We start from the raw sequence: 22,568 nt of genomic DNA, 5'->3' as shown, positions 1-22,568 counted from the left end.
ACCATACAGCAACATTAACACAACCCTACAGCAACATTAACACAACCCTACAGCAACATTAACACAACCCTACAGCAACATTAACACAACCCTACAGCAACATCAACAACCATACAGCAACATTAACACAACCCTACAACAACATTAACACAACCCTACAGCAACATTAACACAACCCTACAGCAACATTAACACAACCCTACAGCAACATTAACACAACCCTACAGCAACATCAACAACCATACAGCAACATTAACACAACCCTACAACAACATTAACACAACACTACAACAACATTAACACAACCCTACAGCAACATTAACACAACCCTACAACAACATTAACACAACCCTACAACAACATTAACAACCCTACAGCAACATTAACACAACCCTACAGCAACATTAACACAACCCTACAGCAACATTAACACAACCCTACAGCAACATTAACACAACCCTACAGCAACATTAACACAACCCTACAGCAACATCAACAACCATACAGCAACATTAACACAACCCTACAACAACATTAACACAACACTACAACAACATTAACACAACCCTACAGCAACATTAACACAACCCTACAACAACATTAACACAACCCTACAACAACATTAACAACCCTACAGCAACATTAACACAACCCTACAGCAACATTAACACAACCCTACAACAACATTAACACAACCCTACAACAACATTAACAACCCTACAGCAACATTAACAACCCTATAGCAACATTAACACAACCCTACAACAACATTAACACAACCATACAGCAACATTAACACAACCCTACAGCAACATTAACACAACCCTACAGCAACATTAACACAACCCTACAGCAACATTAACACAACCCTACAGCAACATTAACACAACCCTACAGCAACATTAACACAACCCTACAGCAACATTAACACAACCATACAGCAACATTAACACAACCCTACAGCAACATTAACACAACCCTACAGCAACATTAACACAACCCTACAGCAACATTAACACAACCCTACAGCAACATTAACACAACCCTACAGCAACATTAACACAACCCTACAGCAACATCAACAACCATACAGCAACATTAACACAACCCTACAACAACATTAACACAACACTACAACAACATTAACACAACCCTACAGCAACATTAACACAACCCTACAACAACATTAACACAACCCTACAACAACATTAACAACCCTACAGCAACATTAACACAACCCTACAACAACATTAACAACCCTACAGCAACATTAACAACCCTATAGCAACATTAACACAACACTACAACAACATTAACACAACACTACAACAACATTAACACAACCCTACAACAACATTAACACAACCATACAGCAACATTAACACAACCCTACAGCAACATTAACACAACACTACAACAACATTAACACAACACTACAACAACATTAACACAACCCTACAACAACATTAACACAACCATACAGCAACATTAACACAACCCTACAGCAACATTAACACAACCCTACAGCAACATTAACACAACCCTACAGCAACATTAACACAACCCTACAGCAACATTAACACAACCCTACAGCAACATTAACACAACCCTACAGCAACATTAACACAACCCTACAGCAACATTAACACAACCCTACAGCAACATTAACACAACTCTACAGCAACATTAACACAACCCTACACAGCAACATTAACACAACCCTACACAGCAACATTAACACAACCCTACACAACAACATTAACACAACCCTACAGCAACATTAACACAACTCTACAGCAACATTAACACAACCCTACACAACAACATTAACACAACCCTACACAACAACATTAACACAACCCTACAGCAACATTAACACAACCCTACAGCAACATTAACACAACCCTACAGCAACATTAACAACATTAACGCAACATTAACAACATTAACGCAACCCTACAACAACATTAACGCAACCCTACAACAACATTAACACAACCCTACAGCAACATTAACACAACCCTACAGCAACATTAACACAACCCTACAGCAACATTAACACAACCCTACAGCAACATTAACACAACCCTACAGCAACATTAACACAACCCTACAGCAACATTAACACAACCCTACAGCAACATCAACAACCATACAGCAACATTAACACAACCCTACAACAACATTAACACAACACTACAACAACATTAACACAACCCTACAGCAACATTAACACAACCCTACAACAACATTAACACAACCCTACAACAACATTAACAACCCTACAGCAACATTAACACAACCCTACAGCAACATTAACACAACCCTACAACAACATTAACACAACCCTACAACAACATTAACAACCCTACAGCAACATTAACAACCCTATAGCAACATTAACACAACACTACAACAACATTAACACAACACTACAACAACATTAACACAACCCTACAACAACATTAACACAACCATACAGCAACATTAACACAACCCTACAGCAACATTAACACAACCCTACAGCAACATTAACACAACCCTACAGCAACATTAACACAACCCTACAGCAACATTAACACAACCCTACAGCAACATTAACACAACCCTACAGCAACATTAACACAACCCTACAGCAACATTAACACAACCCTACAGCAACATTAACACAACTCTACAGCAACATTAACACAACCCTACACAGCAACATTAACACAACCCTACACAGCAACATTAACACAACCCTACACAACAACATTAACACAACCCTACAGCAACATTAACACAACTCTACAGCAACATTAACACAACCCTACACAACAACATTAACACAACCCTACACAACAACATTAACACAACCCTACAGCAACATTAACACAACCCTACAGCAACATTAACACAACCCTACAGCAACATTAACAACATTAACGCAACATTAACAACATTAACGCAACCCTACAACAACATTAACGCAACCCTACAACAACATTAACACAACCCTACAGCAACATTAACACAACCCTACAGCAACATTAACACAACCCTACAGCAACATTAACACAACCCTACAGCAACATTAACACAACCCTACAGCAACATTAACACAACCCTACAGCAACATTAACACAACCCTACAGCAACATTAACCCAACCCTACAACAACATTAACCCAACCCTACAACACCATTAACACAACCCTACAACACCATTAACACAACCCTACAGCAACATTAACACAACCCTACAACAACATTAACAACCCTACAGCAACATTAACACAACCCTACAGCAACATTAACACAACCCTACAGCAACATTAACACAACAACATTAACACAACCCTACAGCAACATTAACACAACCCTACAACAACATTAACACAACCCTACAGCAACATTAACACAACAACATTAACACAACCCTACAGCAACATTAACACAACAACATTAACACAACCCTACAGCAACATTAACAACATTAACACAGGTTACAGTCTGTTAACCACAACTATGACATTATTGTCTCACCAGTGACGATCTTGTACCCGTGGTTGATGAGGGCGTTGGCCATAGCTCTGCAGTTAGAGAGCACCTGGTACTGGTACGCCTTAAACTCTGGGGTCAGAGCCTGCTTCAGGGCCACCGCCACACCTAGAGAAACATTCACACACATAAACACACACACACTAACCCTTAAACTCTGGGGTCAGAGCCTGCTCCACCTGGAGAAACACTAACCCTTAAACTCTGGGGTCAGAGCCTGCTCCACCTGGAGAAACACTAACCCTTAAACTCTGGGGTCAGAGCCTGCTCCACCTGGAGAAACACTAACCCTTAAACTCTGGGGTCAGAGCCTGCTCCACCTGGAGAAACACTAACCCTTAAACTCTGGGGTCAGAGCCTGCTCCATCTGGAGAAACACATACAGTGCATTCAGAAAGTATTGAGACCAACTTGGCTTTTCCCACATTTCTGAAGCATCATTCTGAAGTGGATTCAATATTTTTTTTTCCCCTTATCAATCTAAACACAATGACATCACAATACCCCATAATGACATCACAATACTCCATGATGACAAAGCAAAAACGGGTTTTTGGAATTATTTGCAAACGTATAAAAAATAAAAAACTGAAACATCACATTGACATTAGTATTCAGACCCTTTACTCAGTACTTTGTTGAAGCAGCGATTACAGCCTCTAGTCTTCTTGGGTTTGACGCTACAAGCTTGGCACACCTGTATTTGGGGAGTTTCTCCCATTCTTCTCTGCAGATCCTCTCAAGCTCTGTCAGGTTGGACAGGGAGTGTCACTGCATAGCTATTTTCAGGTCTCTGTAGAGATGTTCGATCAGGTTCAAGTCCGGGCTCTGGCTGGGCCATTCAAGGACATTCAGAGATTGTCCCGAAACCCCTCCTGCGTTGTCTTGGCTGTGTGCTTAGGGTCGTTGTCCCGTTGGAAGGTGAACCTTCACCCCAGTCTGAGGTCCTGAGCGCTCTGGAGCAGGTTTTCATCAATGAGGTCTCTGTACTTTGCTCCGTTCATCTTTCAATCGATCCTGATTAGTCTCCCAGTCCCTGCTGCTGAAAAACGTCCCCACAGCATGATGCTGCCACCACCGTGCTTCACTGTAGGGATGCTACATTAAATACATTTTAGAAAAAGGATGTAACTTAACAAGATGTGGAAAAAGTCAAGGGGTCTGAATACTTTCCGAAGGCACTGTATATTAGAACACCAAACACACTGAGGTGTCCTGGCTACTGTACCTGTCATAGTGAGGTGTCCTAGCTACTGTACCTGTCATAGTGAGGTGTCCTGGTTACTGTACCTGTCATAGTGTGGTAGTGAGGTGTCCTAACTACTTTACCTGTCATAGTGTGGTAGTGAGGTGTCCTAACTACTTTACCTGTCATAGTGAGGTGTCCTGGCTACTGTACCTGTCATAGTGAGGTGTCCTAACTACTGTACCTGTCATAGTGTGGTAGTGAGGTGTCCTAACTACTTTACCTGTCATAGTGAGGTGTCCTGGCTACTGTACCTGTCATAGTGAGGTGTCCTGGCTACTGTACCTGTCATAGTGAGGTGTCCTGGCTACTTTACCTGTCATAGTGAGGTGTCCTGGCTACTGTACCTGTCATAGTGAGGTGTCCTGGCTACTGTACCTGTCATAGTGAGGTGTCCTGGCTACTGTACCTGTCATAGTGAGGTGTCCTGGCTACTTTACCTGTCATAGTGAGGTGTCCTGGCTACTTTACCTGTCATAGGGAGGTGTCCTAGCTACTTTACCTGTCATAGTGTGGTAGTGAGGTGTCCTGGTTACTGTACCTGTCATAGTGAGGTGTCCTGGCTACTGTACCTGTCATAGTGAGGTGTCCTAGCTACTTTACCTGTCATAGTGAGGTGTCCTGGCTACTTTACCTGTCATAGGGAGGTGTCCTAGCTACTTTACCTGTCATAGTGAGGTGTCCTGGCTACTTTACCTGTCATAGTGAGGTGTCCTGGCTACTTTACCTGTCATAGTGTGGTAGTGAGGTGTCCTGGCTACTTTACCTGTCATAGTGAGGTGTCCTGGCTACTTTACCTGTCAAAGTGAGGTGTCCTAGCTACTTTACCTGTCATAGTGAGGTGTCCTGGCTACTTTACCTGTCATAGGGAGGTGTCCTAGCTACTGTACCTGTCATAGTGAGGTGTCCTAGCTACTGTACCTGTCATAGTGAGGTGTCCTGGCTACTTTACCTGTCATAGGGAGGTGTCCTAGCTACTTTACCTGTCATAGTGAGGTGTCCTGGCTACTTTACCTGTCATAGTGAGGTGTCCTAGCTACTGTACCTGTCATAGTGAGGTGTCCTGGCTACTGTACCTGTCATAGTGAGGTGTCCTAGCTACTGTACCTGTCATAGTGAGGTGTCCTGGCTACTGTACCTGTCATAGTGAGGTGTCCTAGCTACTTTACCTGTCATAGTGAGGTGTCCTAGCTACTGTACCTGTCATAGTGAGGTGTCCTGGCTACTGTACCTGTCATAGTGAGGTGTCCTAGCTACTGTACCTGTCATAGTGAGGTGTCCTAGCTACTTTACCTGTCATAGTGAGGTGTCCTGGTTACTTTACCTGTCATAGTGAGGTGTCCTGGTTACTGTCATAGTGAGGTGTCCTGGTTACTGTCATAGTGAGGTGTCCTGGCTACTGTACCTGTCATAGTGAGGTGTCCTAGCTACTGTACCTGTCATAGTGAGGTGTCCTGGCTACTTTACCTGTCATAGTGAGGTGTCCTGGCTACTGTACCTGTCATAGTGAGGTGTCCTGGCTACTTTACCTGTCATAGTGAGGTGTCCTGGCTACTGTACCTGTCATAGTGTGGTGTCCTGGCTACTGTACCTGTCATAGTGAGGTGTCCTAGTTACTGTACCTGTCATAGTGAGGTGTCCTGGCTACTTTACCTGTCATAGTGAGGTGTCCTGGCTACTGTACCTGTCATAGCGAGGTGTCCTGGTTACTTTACCTGTCATAGTGAGGTGTCCTGGCTACTGTACCTGTCATAGTGAGGTGTCCTAGCTACTGTACCTGTCATAGTGAGGTGTCCTGGTTACTGTACCTGTCATAGTGAGGTGTCCTGGCTACTGTACCTGTCATAGTGAGGTGTCCTAGCTACTGTACCTGTCATAGTGAGGTGTCCTAGCTACTGTACCTGTCATAGTGAGGTGTCCTAGCTACTGTACCTGTCATAGTGAGGTGTCCTAGCTACTGTACCTGTCATAGTGAGGTGTCCTGGTTACTTTACCTGTCATAGTGAGGTGTCCTGGCTACTGTACCTGTCATAGTGAGGTGTCCTGGCTACTGTACCTGTCATAGTGAGGTGTCCTAGCTACTGTACCTGTCATAGTGAGGTGTCCTAGCTACTGTACCTGTCATAGTGAGGTGTCCTGGCTACTGTACCCGTCATAGTGTGGTAGTGAGGTGTCCTGGCTACTGTACCTGTCATAGTGAGGTGTCCTGGCTACTGTACCTGTCATAGTGAGGTGTCCTGGCTACTGTACCTGTCATAGCGAGATGTCCTGGCTACTGTACCTGTCATAGTGAGGTAGTGAGGTGTCCTGGCTACTGTACCTGTCATAGTGAGGTGTCCTGGCTACTGTACCTGTCATAGCGAGGTGTCCTGGCTACTTTACCTGTCATAGCGAGGTAGTGAGGTGTCCTAGTTAATATCCACCTTAGAGATGTCTGTGTAGGTGCTTGTATATAAAGCCAATATAGGTGTCCAGAGAAGTGCCTGTACCTGCGATGGCATGGTTGTGGGGTCCTCCCTGTAGTCCTGGGAACACTGCCTGGTTGATGAGAGACTCCAGATTATACAGAGTTTCCTTTCCCTTAGGGTCCACACTACGTATTCCTGGAGGACAGGGACACAGAGAGAGAGAGAGACCAGCATGACACACACACTAAACCCCACACAGAGAGAGACCAGCATGATACACACTAAACCCCACAGAGAGAGACCAGCATGACACACACACTAAACCCCACACAGAGAGAGACCAGCATGACACACACACTAAACCCCACAGAGAGAGAGACCAACATGATACAAACACTAAACCCCACAGAGAGACCAGCATGATACACACTAAACCCCACAGAGAGAGAGACCAGCATGATACACACACTAAACCCCACAGAGAGAGAGACCAACATGATACACACACTAAACCCCACAGAGAGACCAACATGATACACACACTAAACCCCACAGAGAGAGACCAGCATGACACACACTAAACCCCACGGAGAGAGACCAGCATGACACACACTAAACCCCACAGAGAGAGACCAGCATGATACACACTAAACCCCACAGAGAGAGAGACCAGCATGATACACACTAAACCCCACAGAAAGAGACCAACATGATACAAACACTAAACCCCACAGAGAGAGAGAGGCCAGCATGATACACACACTAAACCCCACAGAGAGAGAGACCAACATGATACAAACACTAAACCCCACAGAGAGACCAGCATGATACACACTAAACCCCACAGAGAGAGAGACCAGCATGATACACACACTAAACCCCACAGAGAGAGAGACCAGCATGATACACACACTAAACCCCACAGAGAGAGAGACCAGCATGATACACACACTAAACCCCACAGAGAGAGAGACCAGCATGATACCCCCACTAAACCCCACAGAGAGAGACCAGCATGATACCCCCACTAAACCCCACAGAGAGAGACCAGCATGACACACACTAAACCCCACAGAGAGAGAGACCAACATGATACACACACTAAACCCCACAGTGAGAGAGACCAGCATGATACACACTAAACCCCACAGAGAGAGAGAGACCAGCATGACACACACTAAACCCCACAGAGAGACCAGCATGATACGCACTAACCCCACACAGAGAGACCAGCATGACATACACACTAAACCCCACAGAGAGACCAGCATGATACGCACTAACCCCACACAGAGAGACCAGCATGATACAAACACTAAACCCCACAGAGAGACCAGCATGACACACACACACTAAACCCCACACAGAGAGACCAGCATGATACAAACACTAAACCCCACACAGAGAGACCAGCATGATACACACACTAAACCCCACACAGAGAGACCAGCATGATACAAACACTAAACCCCACAGAGAGACCAGCATGATACAAACACTAAACCCCACAGAGAGACCAGCATGATACAAACACTAAACCCCACAGAGAGACCAGCATGATACACACACTAAACCCCACACAGAGAGACCAGCATGATACAAACACTAAACCCCACAGAGAGACCAGCATGACATACACACTAAACCCCACAGAGAGACCAGCATGATACACACACTAAACCCCACAGAGAGAGAGAGACCAGCATGACACACACACTAAACCCCACAGAGTGAGAGAGACCAGCATGACACACACACTAAACCCCACAGAGAGACCAGCATGATACCCACACTAAACCCCACAGAGAGAGAGACCAGCATGACACACACACTAAACCCCACAGAGAGAGACCAGCATGACACACACACTAAACCCCACAGAGAGAGACCAGCATGACACACACACTAAACCCCACAGAGAGAGAGACCAACATGATACACACACACTAAACCCCAGAGAGAGACCAGCATGACACACACACTAAACCCCACAGAGAGAGACCAGCATGACACACACACACTAAACCCCACAGAGAGAGACCAGCATGACACACACTAAACCCCACAGAGAGAGAGACCAACATGATACACACACTAAACCCCACAGAGAGAGAGACCAACATGATACCCCCCCCCTCCTCTCCGTACCCTTTCTGTAGAAAATGACCCCAGAGCGACAGCCCCGCAGCGTCTTGTGGGTCGTCGTGGAGACCACGTCACAGTACTCGAACGGAGACGGGACAACCCCGGCCGCCACCAGTCCGCTGATGTGTGCCATGTCGGCCAATAGGAAAGCTCCGTTCTCATCGGCGATACGACGCAGCCGAGCATAGTCGAGGTTACGGGAATAACAGCTGGTACCTGGAGAGAAGACGGAACGATGAACATGAAACGGTCTCGTTTTTAACCCTCATCTTCAGCACCATTCCCAACATCAACTGTGAAAATGACAGATTTCGATGTTTTGTAGTTAAAAGATGCACACCAAACGATGGCACAAGTTTCTTTTTTTTACAGATAATGACATTGGAAAGTCCTGGACAAGATATTTCAACAGGAGAATCTGTATCTGGGAAACCAGGCCCAAATGATACAACAGGAGAATCTGTATCTGGGAAACCAGGCCCAAATGATTCAACAGGAGATTCTGTATCTGGGAAACCAGGCCCAAATGATACAACAGGAGATTATGAGTCTGGGAAACCAGGCCCAAATGATACAACAGGAGAATCTGTATCTGGGAAACCAGGCCCAAATGATACAACAGGAGAATCTGTATCTGGGAAACCAGGCCCAAATGATACAACAGGAGATTATGTACCTGGGAAACCAGGCCCAAATGATACAACAGGAGATTCTGTATCTGGGAAACCAGGCCCAAATGATACAACAGGAGAATCTGTATCTGGGAAACCAGGCCCAAATGATTCAACAGGAGAATCTGTATCTGGGAAACCAGGCCCAAATGATACAACAGGAGATTCTGTATCTGGGAAACCAGGCCCAAATGATACAACAGGAGAATCTGTATCTGGGAAACCAGGCCCAAATGATACAACAGGAGAATCTGTATCTGGGAAACCAGGCCCAAATGATACAACAGGAGATTCTGTATCTGGGAAACCAGGCCCAAATGATACAACAGGAGAATCTGTCCCCGAACAGAGAGGATCTATAGTCTGATTGGACACAATGTGATACAGCTGGCGACAGGACCTGCTGGTGGTGATGTGTATATGATGATGATGATGATGATGGTGATGTGTGTATATGATGATGATGATGATGGTGGTGATGTGTATATGATGATGATGATGATGGTGGTGATGTGTGTATATGATGATGATGATGGTGGTGATGTGTGTAGATGATGATGATGATGATGATGGTGGTGATGTGTATATGATGATGATGATGATGGTGGTGATGTGTGTAGATGATGATGATGATGGTGGTGTGTGTACATGATGATGATAATGATGATGATGATGGTGGTGTGTGTATGATGATGATGATGGTGGTGGTGGTGGTGTGTACATGATGATGATAATGATGATGATGATGATGGTGGTGTGTATATGATGATGATGATGGTGGTGTGTATATGATGATGATGTAGTGTGTAGTGTGTAGTGTGTGTGTGTGTGTGTGTGTGTGTGTGTGTGTGTGTGTGTGTGTGTGTGTTACCTGCGATGATCAGTCGAGGGTGGAACAGCCGGGCGTTCTCCTCCAGTCGGTCGTAGTCGATGAGACCAGTGTCTGGGTCCACCTGATACAACACAGATTAACGTCACTAGTCGTAGTCGATGAGACCAGTGTCTGGGTCCACCTGATACAACACAGATTAACGTCACTAGTCGTAGTCGATGAGACCAGTGTCTGGGTCCACCTGATACAACACAGATTAACGTCACTAGTCGTAGTCGATGAGACCAGTGTCTGGGTCCACCTGATACAACACAGATTAACGTCACTAGTCGTAGTCGATGAGACCAGTGTCTGGGTCCACCTGATACAACACAGATTAACGTCACTGAGTCGTAGTCGATGAGACCAGTGTCTGGGTCCACCTGATACAACACAGATTAACGTCACTAGTCGATGAGACCAGTGTCTGGGTCCACCTGATACAACACAGATTAACGTCACTAGTCGTAGTCGATGAGACCAGTGTCTGGGTCCACCTGATACAACACAGATTAACGTCACTAGTCGATGAGACCAGTGTCTGGGTCCACCTGATACAACACAGATTAACGTCACTAGTCGTAGTCGATGAGACCAATGTCTGGGTCCACCTGATACAACACAGATTAACGTCACTAGTCGTAGTCGATGAGACCAGTGTCTGGGTCCACCTGATACAACACAGATTAACGTCACTAGTCGTAGTCGATGAGACCAGTGTCTGGGTCCACCTGATACAACACAGATTAACGTCACTAGTCGTAGTCGATGAGACCAGTGTCTGGGTCCACCTGATACAACACAGATTAACGTCACTAGTCGATGAGACCAGTGTCTGGGTCCACCTGATACAACACAGATTAACGTCACTAGTCGATGAGACCAGTGTCTGGGTCCACCTGATACAACACAGATTAACGTCACTAGTCGATGAGACCAGTGTCTGGGTCCACCTGATACAACACAGATTAACGTCACTAGTCGTAGTCGATGAGACCAATGTCTGGGTCCACCTAATACAACACAGATTAACGTCACTAGTCGTAGTCGATGAGACCAATGTCTGGGTCCACCTGATACAACACAGATTAACGTCACTAGTCGTAGTCGATGAGACCAGTGTCTGGGTCCACCTAATACAACACAGATTAACGTCACTAGTCGTAGTCGATGAGACCAGTGTCTGGGTCCACCTGATACAACACAGATTAACGTCACTAGTCGATGAGACCAGTGTCTGGGTCCACCTGATACAACACAGATTAACGTCACTAGTCGTAGTCGATGAGACCAGTGTCTGGGTCCACCTGATACAACACAGATTAACGTCACTAGTCGTAGTCGCCACCTGATACAACACAGATTAACGTCACTAGTCGATGAGACCAGTGTCTGGGTCCACCTGATACAACACAGATTAACGTCACTAGTCGATGAGACCAGTGTCTGGGTCCACCTGATACAACACAGATTAACGTCACTAGTCGATGAGACCAGTGTCTGGGTCCACCTGATACAACACAGATTAACGTCACTAGTCGTAGTCGATGAGACCAATGTCTGGGTCCACCTAATACAACACAGATTAACGTCACTAGTCGTAGTCGATGAGACCAATGTCTGGGTCCACCTGATACAACACAGATTAACGTCACTAGTCGTAGTCGATGAGACCAGTGTCTGGGTCCACCTAATACAACACAGATTAACGTCACTAGTCGTAGTCGATGAGACCAGTGTCTGGGTCCACCTGATACAACACAGATTAACGTCACTAGTCGATGAGACCAGTGTCTGGGTCCACCTGATACAACACAGATTAACGTCACTAGTCGTAGTCGATGAGACCAGTGTCTGGGTCCACCTGATACAACACAGATTAACGTCACTAGTCGTAGTCGCCACCTGATACAACACAGATTAACGTCACTAGTCGATGAGACCAGTGTCTGGGTCCACCTGATACAACACAGATTAACGTCACTAGTCGATGAGACCAGTGTCTGGGTCCACCTGATACAACACAGATTAACGTCACTAGTCGTAGTCGATGAGACCAGTATCTGGGTCTACCTGATACAACACAGATTAACGTCACTAGTCGATGAGACCAGTGTCTGGGTCCACCTGATACAACACAGATTAACGTCACTAGTCGTAGTCGATGAGACCAGTGTCTGGGTCCACCTGATACAACACAGATTAACGTCACTAGTCGATGAGACCAGTGTCTGGGTCCACCTGATACAACACAGATTAACGTCACTAGTCGATGAGACCAGTGTCTGGGTCCACCTGATACAACACAGATTAACGTCACTAGTCGTAGTCGATGAGACCAGTGTCTGGGTCCACCTGATACAACACAGATTAACGTCACTAGTCCTAGTCGATGAGACCAGTGTCTGGGTCCACCTGATACAACACAGATTAACGTCACTAGTCGATGAGACCAGTGTCTAGGTCCACCTGATACAACACAGATTAACGTCACTAGTCGATGAGACCAGTGTCTGGGTCCACCTGATACAACACAGATTAACGTCACTAGTCGTAGTCGCCACCTGATACAACACAGATTAACGTCACTAGTCGATGAGACCAGTGTCTAGGTCCACCTGATACAACACAGATTAACGTCACTAGTCGTAGTCGATGAGACCAGTGTCTGGGTCCACCTGATACAACACAGATTAACGTCACTAGTCGTAGTCGCCACCTGATACAACACAGATTAACGTCACTAGTCGTAGTCGATGAGACCAGTATCTGGGTCCACCTGATACAACACAGATTAACGTCACTAGTCGATGAGACCAGTGTCTGGGTCCACCTGATACAACACAGATTAACGTCACTAGTCGTAGTCGATGAGACCAGTGTCTGGGTCCACCTGAAACAACACAGATTAACGTCACTAGTCGTAGTCGATGAGACCAGTGTCTGGGTCCACCTGATACAACACAGATTAACGTCACTAGTCGTAGTCGATGAGACCAGTGTCTGGGTCCACCTGATACAACACAGATTAACGTCACTAGTCGTAGTCGATGAGACCAGTGTCTGGGTCCACCTGATACAACACAGATTAACGTCACTAGTCGATGAGACCAGTGTCTGGGTCCACCTGATACAACACAGATTAACGTCACTAGTCGTAGTCGATGAGACCAGTGTCTGGGTCCACCTGAAACAACACAGATTAACGTCACTAGTCGTAGTCGATGAGACCAGTGTCTGGGTCCACCTGATACAACACAGATTAACGTCACTAGTCGTAGTCGCCACCTGATACAACACAGATTAACGTCACTAGTCGTAGTCGATGAGACCAGTGTCTGGGTCCACCTGATACAACACAGATTAACGTCACTAGTCGATGAGACCAGTGTCTGGGTCCACCTGATACAACACAGATTAACGTCACTAGTCGTAGTCGATGAGACCAGTGTCTGGATCTACCTGATACAACACAGATTAACGTCACTAGTCGTAGTCGATGAGACCAGTGTCTAGGTCCACTTGATACAACACAGATTAACGTCACTAGTCGTAGTCGATGAGACCAGTGTCTGGGTCCACCTGATACAACACAGATTAACGTCACTAGTCGTAGTCGATGAGACCAGTGTCTGGGTCCACCTGATACAACACAGATTAACGTCACTAGTCGATGAGACCAGTGTCTGGGTCCACCTGATACAACACAGATTAACGTCACTAGTCGTAGTCGATGAGACCAGTGTCTGGGTCCACCTGATACAACACAGATTAACGTCACTAGTCGTAGTCGATGAGACCAGTGTCTGGGTCCACCTGATACAACACAGATTAACGTCACTAGTCGATGAGACCAGTGTCTAGGTCCACCTGATACAACACAGATTAACGTCACTAGTCGATGAGACCAGTGTCTGGATCTACCTGATACAACACAGATTAACGTCACTAGTCGTAGTCGATGAGACCAGTATCTGGGTCCACCTGATACAACACAGATTAACGTCACTAGTCGTAGTCGATGAGACCAGTGTCTGATCCACCTGATACAACACAGATTAACGTCACTAGTCGTAGTCGCCACCTGATACAACACAGATTAACGTCACTAGTCGTAGTCGATGAGACCAGTGTCTGGGTCCACCTGATACAACACAGATTAACGTCACTAGTCGTAGTCGATGAGACCAGTGTCTGGATCTACCTGATACAACACAGATTAACGTCACTAGTCGTAGTCGATGAGACCAGTGTCTAGGTCCACCTGATACAACACAGATTAACGTCACTAGTCGTAGTCGATGAGACCAGTGTCTGGGTCCACCTGATACAACACAGATTAACGTCACTAGTCGTAGTCGATGAGACCAGTGTCTGGGTCCACCTGATACAACACAGATTAACGTCACTAGTCGATGAGACCAGTGTCTGGGTCCACCTGATACAACACAGATTAACGTCACTAGTCGTAGTCGATGAGACCAGTGTCTAGGTCCACCTGATACAACACAGATTAACGTCACTAGTCGTAGTCGATGAGACCAGTGTCTGGGTCCACCTGATACAACACAGATTAACGTCACTAGTCGTAGTCGATGAGACCAGTGTCTGGGTCCACCTGATACAACACAGATTAACGTCACTAGTCGTAGTCGATGAGACCAGTGTCTGGGTCCACCTGATACAACACAGATTAACGTCACTAGTCGTAGTCGATGAGACCAGTGTCTGGGTCCACCTGATACAACACAGATTAACGTCACTAGTCGATGAGACCAGTGTCTGGGTCCACCTGATACAACACAGATTAACGTCACTAGTCGATGAGACCAGTGTCTGGATCCACCTGATACAACACAGATTAACGTCACTAGTCGTAGTCGATGAGACCAGTGTCTGGGTCCACCTGATACAACACAGATTAACGTCACTAGTCGTAGTCGCCACCTGATACAACACAGATTAACGTCACTAGTCGATGAGACCAGTGTCTGGGTCCACCTGATACAACACAGATTAACGTCACTAGTCGTAGTCGATGAGACCAGTGTCTGGGTCCACCTGATACAACACAGATTAACGTCACTAGTCGTAGTCGATGAGACCAGTGTCTGGGTCCACCTGATACAACACAGATTAACGTCACTAGTCGTAGTCGATGAGACCAGTGTCTGGGTCCACCTGATACAACACAGATTAACGTCACTAGTCGTAGTCGATGAGACCAGTGTCTGGATCTACCTGATACAACACAGATTAACGTCACTAGTCGTAGTCGATGAGACCAGTGTCTAGGTCCACCTGATACAACACAGATTAACGTCACTAGTCGTAGTCGATGAGACCAGTGTCTGGGTCCACCTGATACAACACAGATTAACGTCACTAGTCGATGAGACCAGTGTCTGGGTCCACCTGATACAACACAGATTAACGTCACTAGTCGATGAGACCAGTGTCTGGGTCCACCTGATACAACACAGATTAACGTCACTAGTCGTAGTCGATGAGACCAGTGTCTGGGTCCACCTGATACAACACAGATTAACGTCACTAGTCGTAGTCAATGAGACCAGTGTCTGGGTCCACCTGATACAACACAGATTAACGTCACTAGTCGTAGTCGATGAGACCAGTGTCTGGGTCCACCTGATACAACACAGATTAACGTCACTAGTTGTAGTTGATGAGACCAGTGTCTGGGTCCACCTGATACAACACAGATTAACGTCACTAGTCGTAGTCGATGAGACCAGTGTCTGGGTCCACCTGATACAACACAGATTAACGTCACTAGTCGTAGTCGCCACCTGATACAACACAGATTAACGTCACTAGTCGATGAGACCAGTGTCTGGGTCCACCTGATACAACACAGATTAACGTCACTAGTCGTAGTCGATGAGACCAGTGTCTGGGTCCACCTGATACAACACAGATTAACGTCACTAGTCGTAGTCGATGAGACCAGTGTCTGGGTCCACCTGATACAACACAGATTAACGTCACTAGTCGTAGTCGATGAGACCAGTGTCTGGGTCCACCTGATACAACACAGATTAACGTCACTAGTCGATGAGACCAGTGTCTGGGTCCACCTGATACAACACAGATTAACGTCACTAGTCGTAGTCGATGAGACCAGTGTCTAGGTCCACCTGATACAACACAGATTAACGTCACTAGTCGTAGTCGATGAGACCAGTGTCTGGGTCCACCTGATACAACACAGATTAACGTCACTAGTCGTAGTCGATGAGACCAGTGTCTGGGTCCACCTGATACAACACAGATTAACGTCACTAGTCGTAGTCGATGAGACCAGTGTCTGGGTCCACCTGATACAACACAGATTAACGTCACTAGTCGTAGTCGATGAGACCAGTGTCTGGGTCCACCTGATACAACACAGATTAACGTCACTAGTCGATGAGACCAGTGTCTGGGTCCACCTGATACAACACAGATTAACGTCACTAGTCGATGAGACCAGTGTCTGGATCCACCTGATACAACACAGATTAACGTCACTAGTCGTAGTCGATGAGACCAGTGTCTGGGTCCACCTGATACAACACAGATTAACGTCACTAGTCGTAGTCGCCACCTGATACAACACAGATTAACGTCACTAGTCGATGAGACCAGTGTCTGGGTCCACCTGATACAACACAGATTAACGTCACTAGTCGTAGTCGATGAGACCAGTGTCTGGGTCCACCTGATACAACACAGATTAACGTCACTAGTCGTAGTCGATGAGACCAGTGTCTGGGTCCACCTGATACAACACAGATTAACGTCACTAGTCGTAGTCGATGAGACCAGTGTCTGGGTCCACCTGATACAACACAGATTAACGTCACTAGTCGTAGTCGATGAGACCAGTGTCTGGATCTACCTGATACAACACAGATTAACGTCACTAGTCGTAGTCGATGAGACCAGTGTCTAGGTCCACCTGATACAACACAGATTAACGTCACTAGTCGTAGTCGATGAGACCAGTGTCTGGGTCCACCTGATACAACACAGATTAACGTCACTAGTCGATGAGACCAGTGTCTGGGTCCACCTGATACAACACAGATTAACGTCACTAGTCGATGAGACCAGTGTCTGGGTCCACCTGATACAACACAGATTAACGTCACTAGTCGTAGTCGATGAGACCAGTGTCTGGGTCCACCTGATACAACACAGATTAACGTCACTAGTCGTAGTCAATGAGACCAGTGTCTGGGTCCACCTGATACAACACAGATTAACGTCACTAGTCGTAGTCGATGAGACCAGTGTCTGGGTCCACCTGATACAACACAGATTAACGTCACTAGTCGATGAGACCAGTGTCTGGATCCACCTGATACAACACAGATTAACGTCACTAGTTGTAGTTGATGAGACCAGTGTCTGGGTCCACCTGATACAACACAGATTAACGTCACTAGTCGTAGTCGATGAGACCAGTGTCTGGGTCCACCTGATACAACACAGATTAACGTCACTAGTCGTAGTCGCCACCTGATACAACACAGATTAACGTCACTAGTCGATGAGACCAGTGTCTGGGTCCACCTGATACAACACAGATTAACGTCACTAGTCGTAGTCGATGAGACCAGTGTCTGGGTCCACCTGATACAACACAGATTAACGTCACTAGTCGATGAGACCAGTGTCTGGATCCACCTGATACAACACAGATTAACGTCACTAGTCGTAGTCGATGAGACCAGTGTCTGGATCCACCTGATACAACACAGATTAACGTCACTAGTCGTAGTCGATGAGACCAGTGTCTGGGTCCACCTGATACAACACAGATTAACGTCACTAGTCGATGAGACCAGTGTCTGGGTCCACCTGATACAACACAGATTAACGTCACTAGTCGTAGTCGATGAGACCAGTGTCTGGGTCCACCTGATACAACACAGATTAACGTCACTAGTCGTAGTCGATGAGACCAGTGTCTGGGTCCACCTGATACAACACAGATTAACGTCACTAGTCGATGAGACCAGTGTCTGGGTCCACCTGATACAACACAGATTAACGTCACTAGTCGATGAGACCAGTATCTGGGTCTACCTGATACAACACAGATTAACGTCACTAGTCGATGAGACCAGTGTCTGGGTCCACCTGATACAACACAGATTAACGTCACTAGTCGTAGTCGCCACCTGATACAACACAGATTAACGTCACTAGTCGATGAGACCAGTGTCTGGTCAGTGACGTTCGTTAATCTGGGGTAACTCTTTCGGCACCTTATAGAGTCCATGACTTTATACACCAGTCAGCAACGGACGTGGCAGAAACATAATCCACTCATTTGAAAAGGGTTGTCCACGTTGTTTTGTCTACAAAGTAGTGTGTTGTTTGTCAGCTAGAAAGAAAATGGCCCTCAATTCAGAAATGTAGAAAGAGGAGAGAAAGCTCTAGAAATGTCTAGACAGCTCTATAAAGCTACCGTTATCTGCTGCCTCTTCAACAAGAAGCCACATTGATCCTACGATCCAGATATACACTCCCCCCACCCCCACGGACCAAAAAAAAATAAAAATCCAAAGCATGTCCCCTGCTTCTCCGGAATGCCACCCGATCCCCGTGGCCGAAGCATCATATTTCTGTTTAGGCAGCACTCGGGCTGTATAGAAAACAACCCCCCGAGAGCCACAGAACGACCGAATTAGCACCACGCACAGCCACCTCAAACACCTTTAGGCAGCACTCGGGCTGTATAGAAAACAACCCCCCCGAGAGCCACAGAACGACCGAATTTGCACCACGCGCAGCCACCTCAAACACCTTTAGGCAGCACTCGGGCTGTATAGAAAACAACCCACCGAGAGCAACAGAACGACAGAATTAGCACCACGCACAGCCACTTCAAACACCTTTAGGCAGCACTCGGGCTGTATAGAAAACAACCCCGAGAGCAACAGAACGACAGAATTAGCACCACGCACAGCCACTTCAAACACCTTTAGGCAGCACTCGGGCTGTATAGAAAACAACCCCCCGAGAGCCACAGAACGACCGAATTAGCACCACGCACAGCCACTTCAAACACCTTTAGGCAGCACTCGGGCTGTATAGAAAACAACCCCCCGAGAGCCACAGCACAACCGAATTACCACCAACACCTTTCGGCAGCACTCGGGCAGGCTGTATAGAAAACAACCCCCCCGAGAGCAACAGAACGACCGAATTAGCACCACGCGCAGCCACCATAAACACCTTGAAAACGGCTCTTTCCCATAGGCTGGTACTATCTATGACATCATCAGCAGTTAAATACCAACATGGTAGACGTGTTTACAGCTGGTTGGCTTTGATCACGTGATCTCTGAAATTCAAACAGATTTGGAGAAAAAAAAATCTAACTCAACTTTTAGAATAACTTTATAAGAACACTCCGGGAACTTTACGGAACACTCCGGGAACTTTAAGTCCTTAGTGATTTGAACACCAAGGAAGCTCTCGACCCGGAAACCTGACTTACCAATAAAATGAGGCCCGATCCAGAACGACTGCAGACGATCTTAGATCTTTGGTCTACAGTATGGAAAGCCTTCGATAGGTCAATAAAGAGGGCTGCACAGTACCTCCATCCTATCCAGCCCTTTACCACATCGTTTAAATCAGCCAATCAGGTGTTGAGGATGGGTAAAGGTCAGTGAGACAACTCAAGGCCTTTGCACAGCAACATTGTTGCAACATAAAGACAACACTGACACAACCAACCGTGTCAGGGCCCATCTCTGGTGTGATGACAGAACGGTGCGTCAGACAGCTCTGTTCTCCCCGTGGTTACCTTGGCTAGGCAGGCAGAAGGACGTTGATCTCAAATAAACTGTGTGGTGTGTCTCTCTGCTCCTCTCCTCTCTCTCTGTGCCCCTCTCTCTGTGCCCCGGCTCCTCTCTCTCTGTGCTCCTCTCTCTATGCTCCTCTCTCCTCTCTCTGTGCCCCGGCTCCTCCCTCTGTGCGCCCCGGCTCCTCCCTCTGTGCTCCCCGGCTCCTCCCTCTGTGCTCCCCGGCTCCTCCCTCTGTGCTCCCCGGCTCCTCCCTCTGTGCTCCCCGGCTCCTCCCTCTGTGCTCCCCGGCTCCTCCCTCTGTGCTCCCCGGCTCCTCCCTCTGTGCTCCCCGGCTCCTCCCTCTGTGCTCCTCCCTCTGTGCTCCTCTCGCTGTGCTCCTCTCTCTGTGCTCCTCTCTCTGGGCTCCTCTCTCTGGGCTCCTCTCTCTGGGCTCCTCTCTCTGGGCTCCTCTCTCTGGGCTCCTCTCTCTGGGCTCCTCTCTCTGTGCTCCTCTCTCTGTGCCCCGGCTCCTCTCTCTATGCTCCTCTCTCTGTGCCCCGGCTCCTCTCTCTGTGCCCCGGCTCCTCTCTCTGTGCCCCGGCTCCTCTCTCTGTGCCCCGGCTCCTCTCTCTGTGCCCCGGCTCCTCTCTCTGTGCCCCGGCTCCTCTCTCTGTGCCCCGGCTCCTCTCTCTGTGCCCCGGCTCCTCTCTCTGTGCCCCGGCTCCTCTCTCTGTGCCCCGGCTCCTCTCTCTGTGCCCCGGCTCCTCTCTCTATGCCCCTCTCTCTGTGCCCCGGCTCCTCTCTCTGTGCCCCGGCTCCTCTCTCTATGCCCCTCTCTCTGTGCCCCGGCTCCTCTCTCTGTGCCCCGGCTCCTCTCTCTGTGCCCCGGCTCCTCTCTCTGTGCTCCTCTCTCTGTGCCCCGGCTCCTCCTCCTGTTGCTGTTGTTTACCTTGTTGGCATGGACTCAAGGAAGATGGATGTGTTGTTGTGTCTCAGTGTGTGTATTGTTGTTGTTTACCTTGTTGGCATGGACTCAAAGAAGACTGATGTGTTGTTGTGTCTCAGTGTGTGTGTTGTTATTGTTGTTGTTGTTGTTGTTGTTTACCTTGTAGGGCATGGACTCAAAGAAGACTGATGTGTTGTTGTGTCTCAGCGTGTGTGTTGTTGTTGTTGTTGTTTACCTTGTAGGGCATGGACTCAAAGAAGACGGATGTGTTGTTGTGTCTCAGTGTGTGTGTTATTGTTGTTGTTGTTGTTTACCTTGTAGGGCATGGACTCAAAGAAGACGGACGTGGCAGAGATCTTCTTCTTGTTGGTCATGAAGCCGTGCGTCAGGTGACCTCCATCAGGGAGGTCCAGACCCATGATCCTCCCATGAGGCTCCACGATCGCCGTGTACACAGCAAAGTTAGCAGGGGAGCCTACAAACACATCGCCTCGTTAGACCCTGGTTACACCTAGTTAGACCCTACAGAGCTGTACTGGGATGGCCTGGTTACACCTAGTTAGACCCTACAGAGCTGTACTGGGATGGCCTGGTTACACCTAGTTAGACCCTACAGAGCTATACTGGGATGGTCTGGTTACGCCTCGTTAGACCCTACAGAGCTGTACTGGGATGGTCTGGTTACGCCTCGTTAGACCCTACAGAGCTGTACTGGGATGGCCTGGTTCCACCTAGTTAGACCCTACAGAGCTGTACTGGGATGGCCTGGTTACACCTAGTTAGACCCTACAGAGCTGTACTGGGATGGTCTGGTTACACCTCGTTAGACCCTACAGAGCTGTACTGGGATGGCCTGGTTACACCTAGTTAGACCCTACAGAGCTGTACTGGGATGGCCTGGTTACACCTAGTTAGACCCTACAGAGCTGTACT

General features: G+C 47.2%; 1 protein-coding gene across 3 annotated transcripts in view; it reads right to left on the bottom strand.

The window, feature by feature from the left end:
• Positions 1–22,568, bottom strand: part of LOC135530885 (serine hydroxymethyltransferase, cytosolic-like) — a 47,014-nt gene that overhangs the window by 3,619 nt on the left and 20,827 nt on the right. For all 3 annotated transcript variants that reach the window (XM_064959057.1, XM_064959059.1, XM_064959058.1), the window contains 5 exons: positions 21,950–22,110; positions 10,884–10,965; positions 9,345–9,557; positions 7,278–7,391; positions 3,528–3,650 (listed from right to left, as the gene is read on the bottom strand). In XM_064959057.1, coding sequence (XP_064815129.1) covers positions 3,528–3,650; positions 7,278–7,391; positions 9,345–9,557; positions 10,884–10,965; positions 21,950–22,110 — 693 coding nt within the window. The remainder of the gene's footprint in view (positions 1–3,527; positions 3,651–7,277; positions 7,392–9,344; positions 9,558–10,883; positions 10,966–21,949; positions 22,111–22,568) is intronic.

This window comes from Oncorhynchus masou, unplaced genomic scaffold, assembly GCF_036934945.1.
Source record: "Oncorhynchus masou masou isolate Uvic2021 unplaced genomic scaffold, UVic_Omas_1.1 unplaced_scaffold_1450, whole genome shotgun sequence".
NCBI lineage: Eukaryota > Metazoa > Chordata > Actinopteri > Salmoniformes > Salmonidae > Oncorhynchus > Oncorhynchus masou.
Note: the sequence above shows the minus strand (reverse complement) of the source record. Positions and strands in the feature narration are given on the sequence as shown.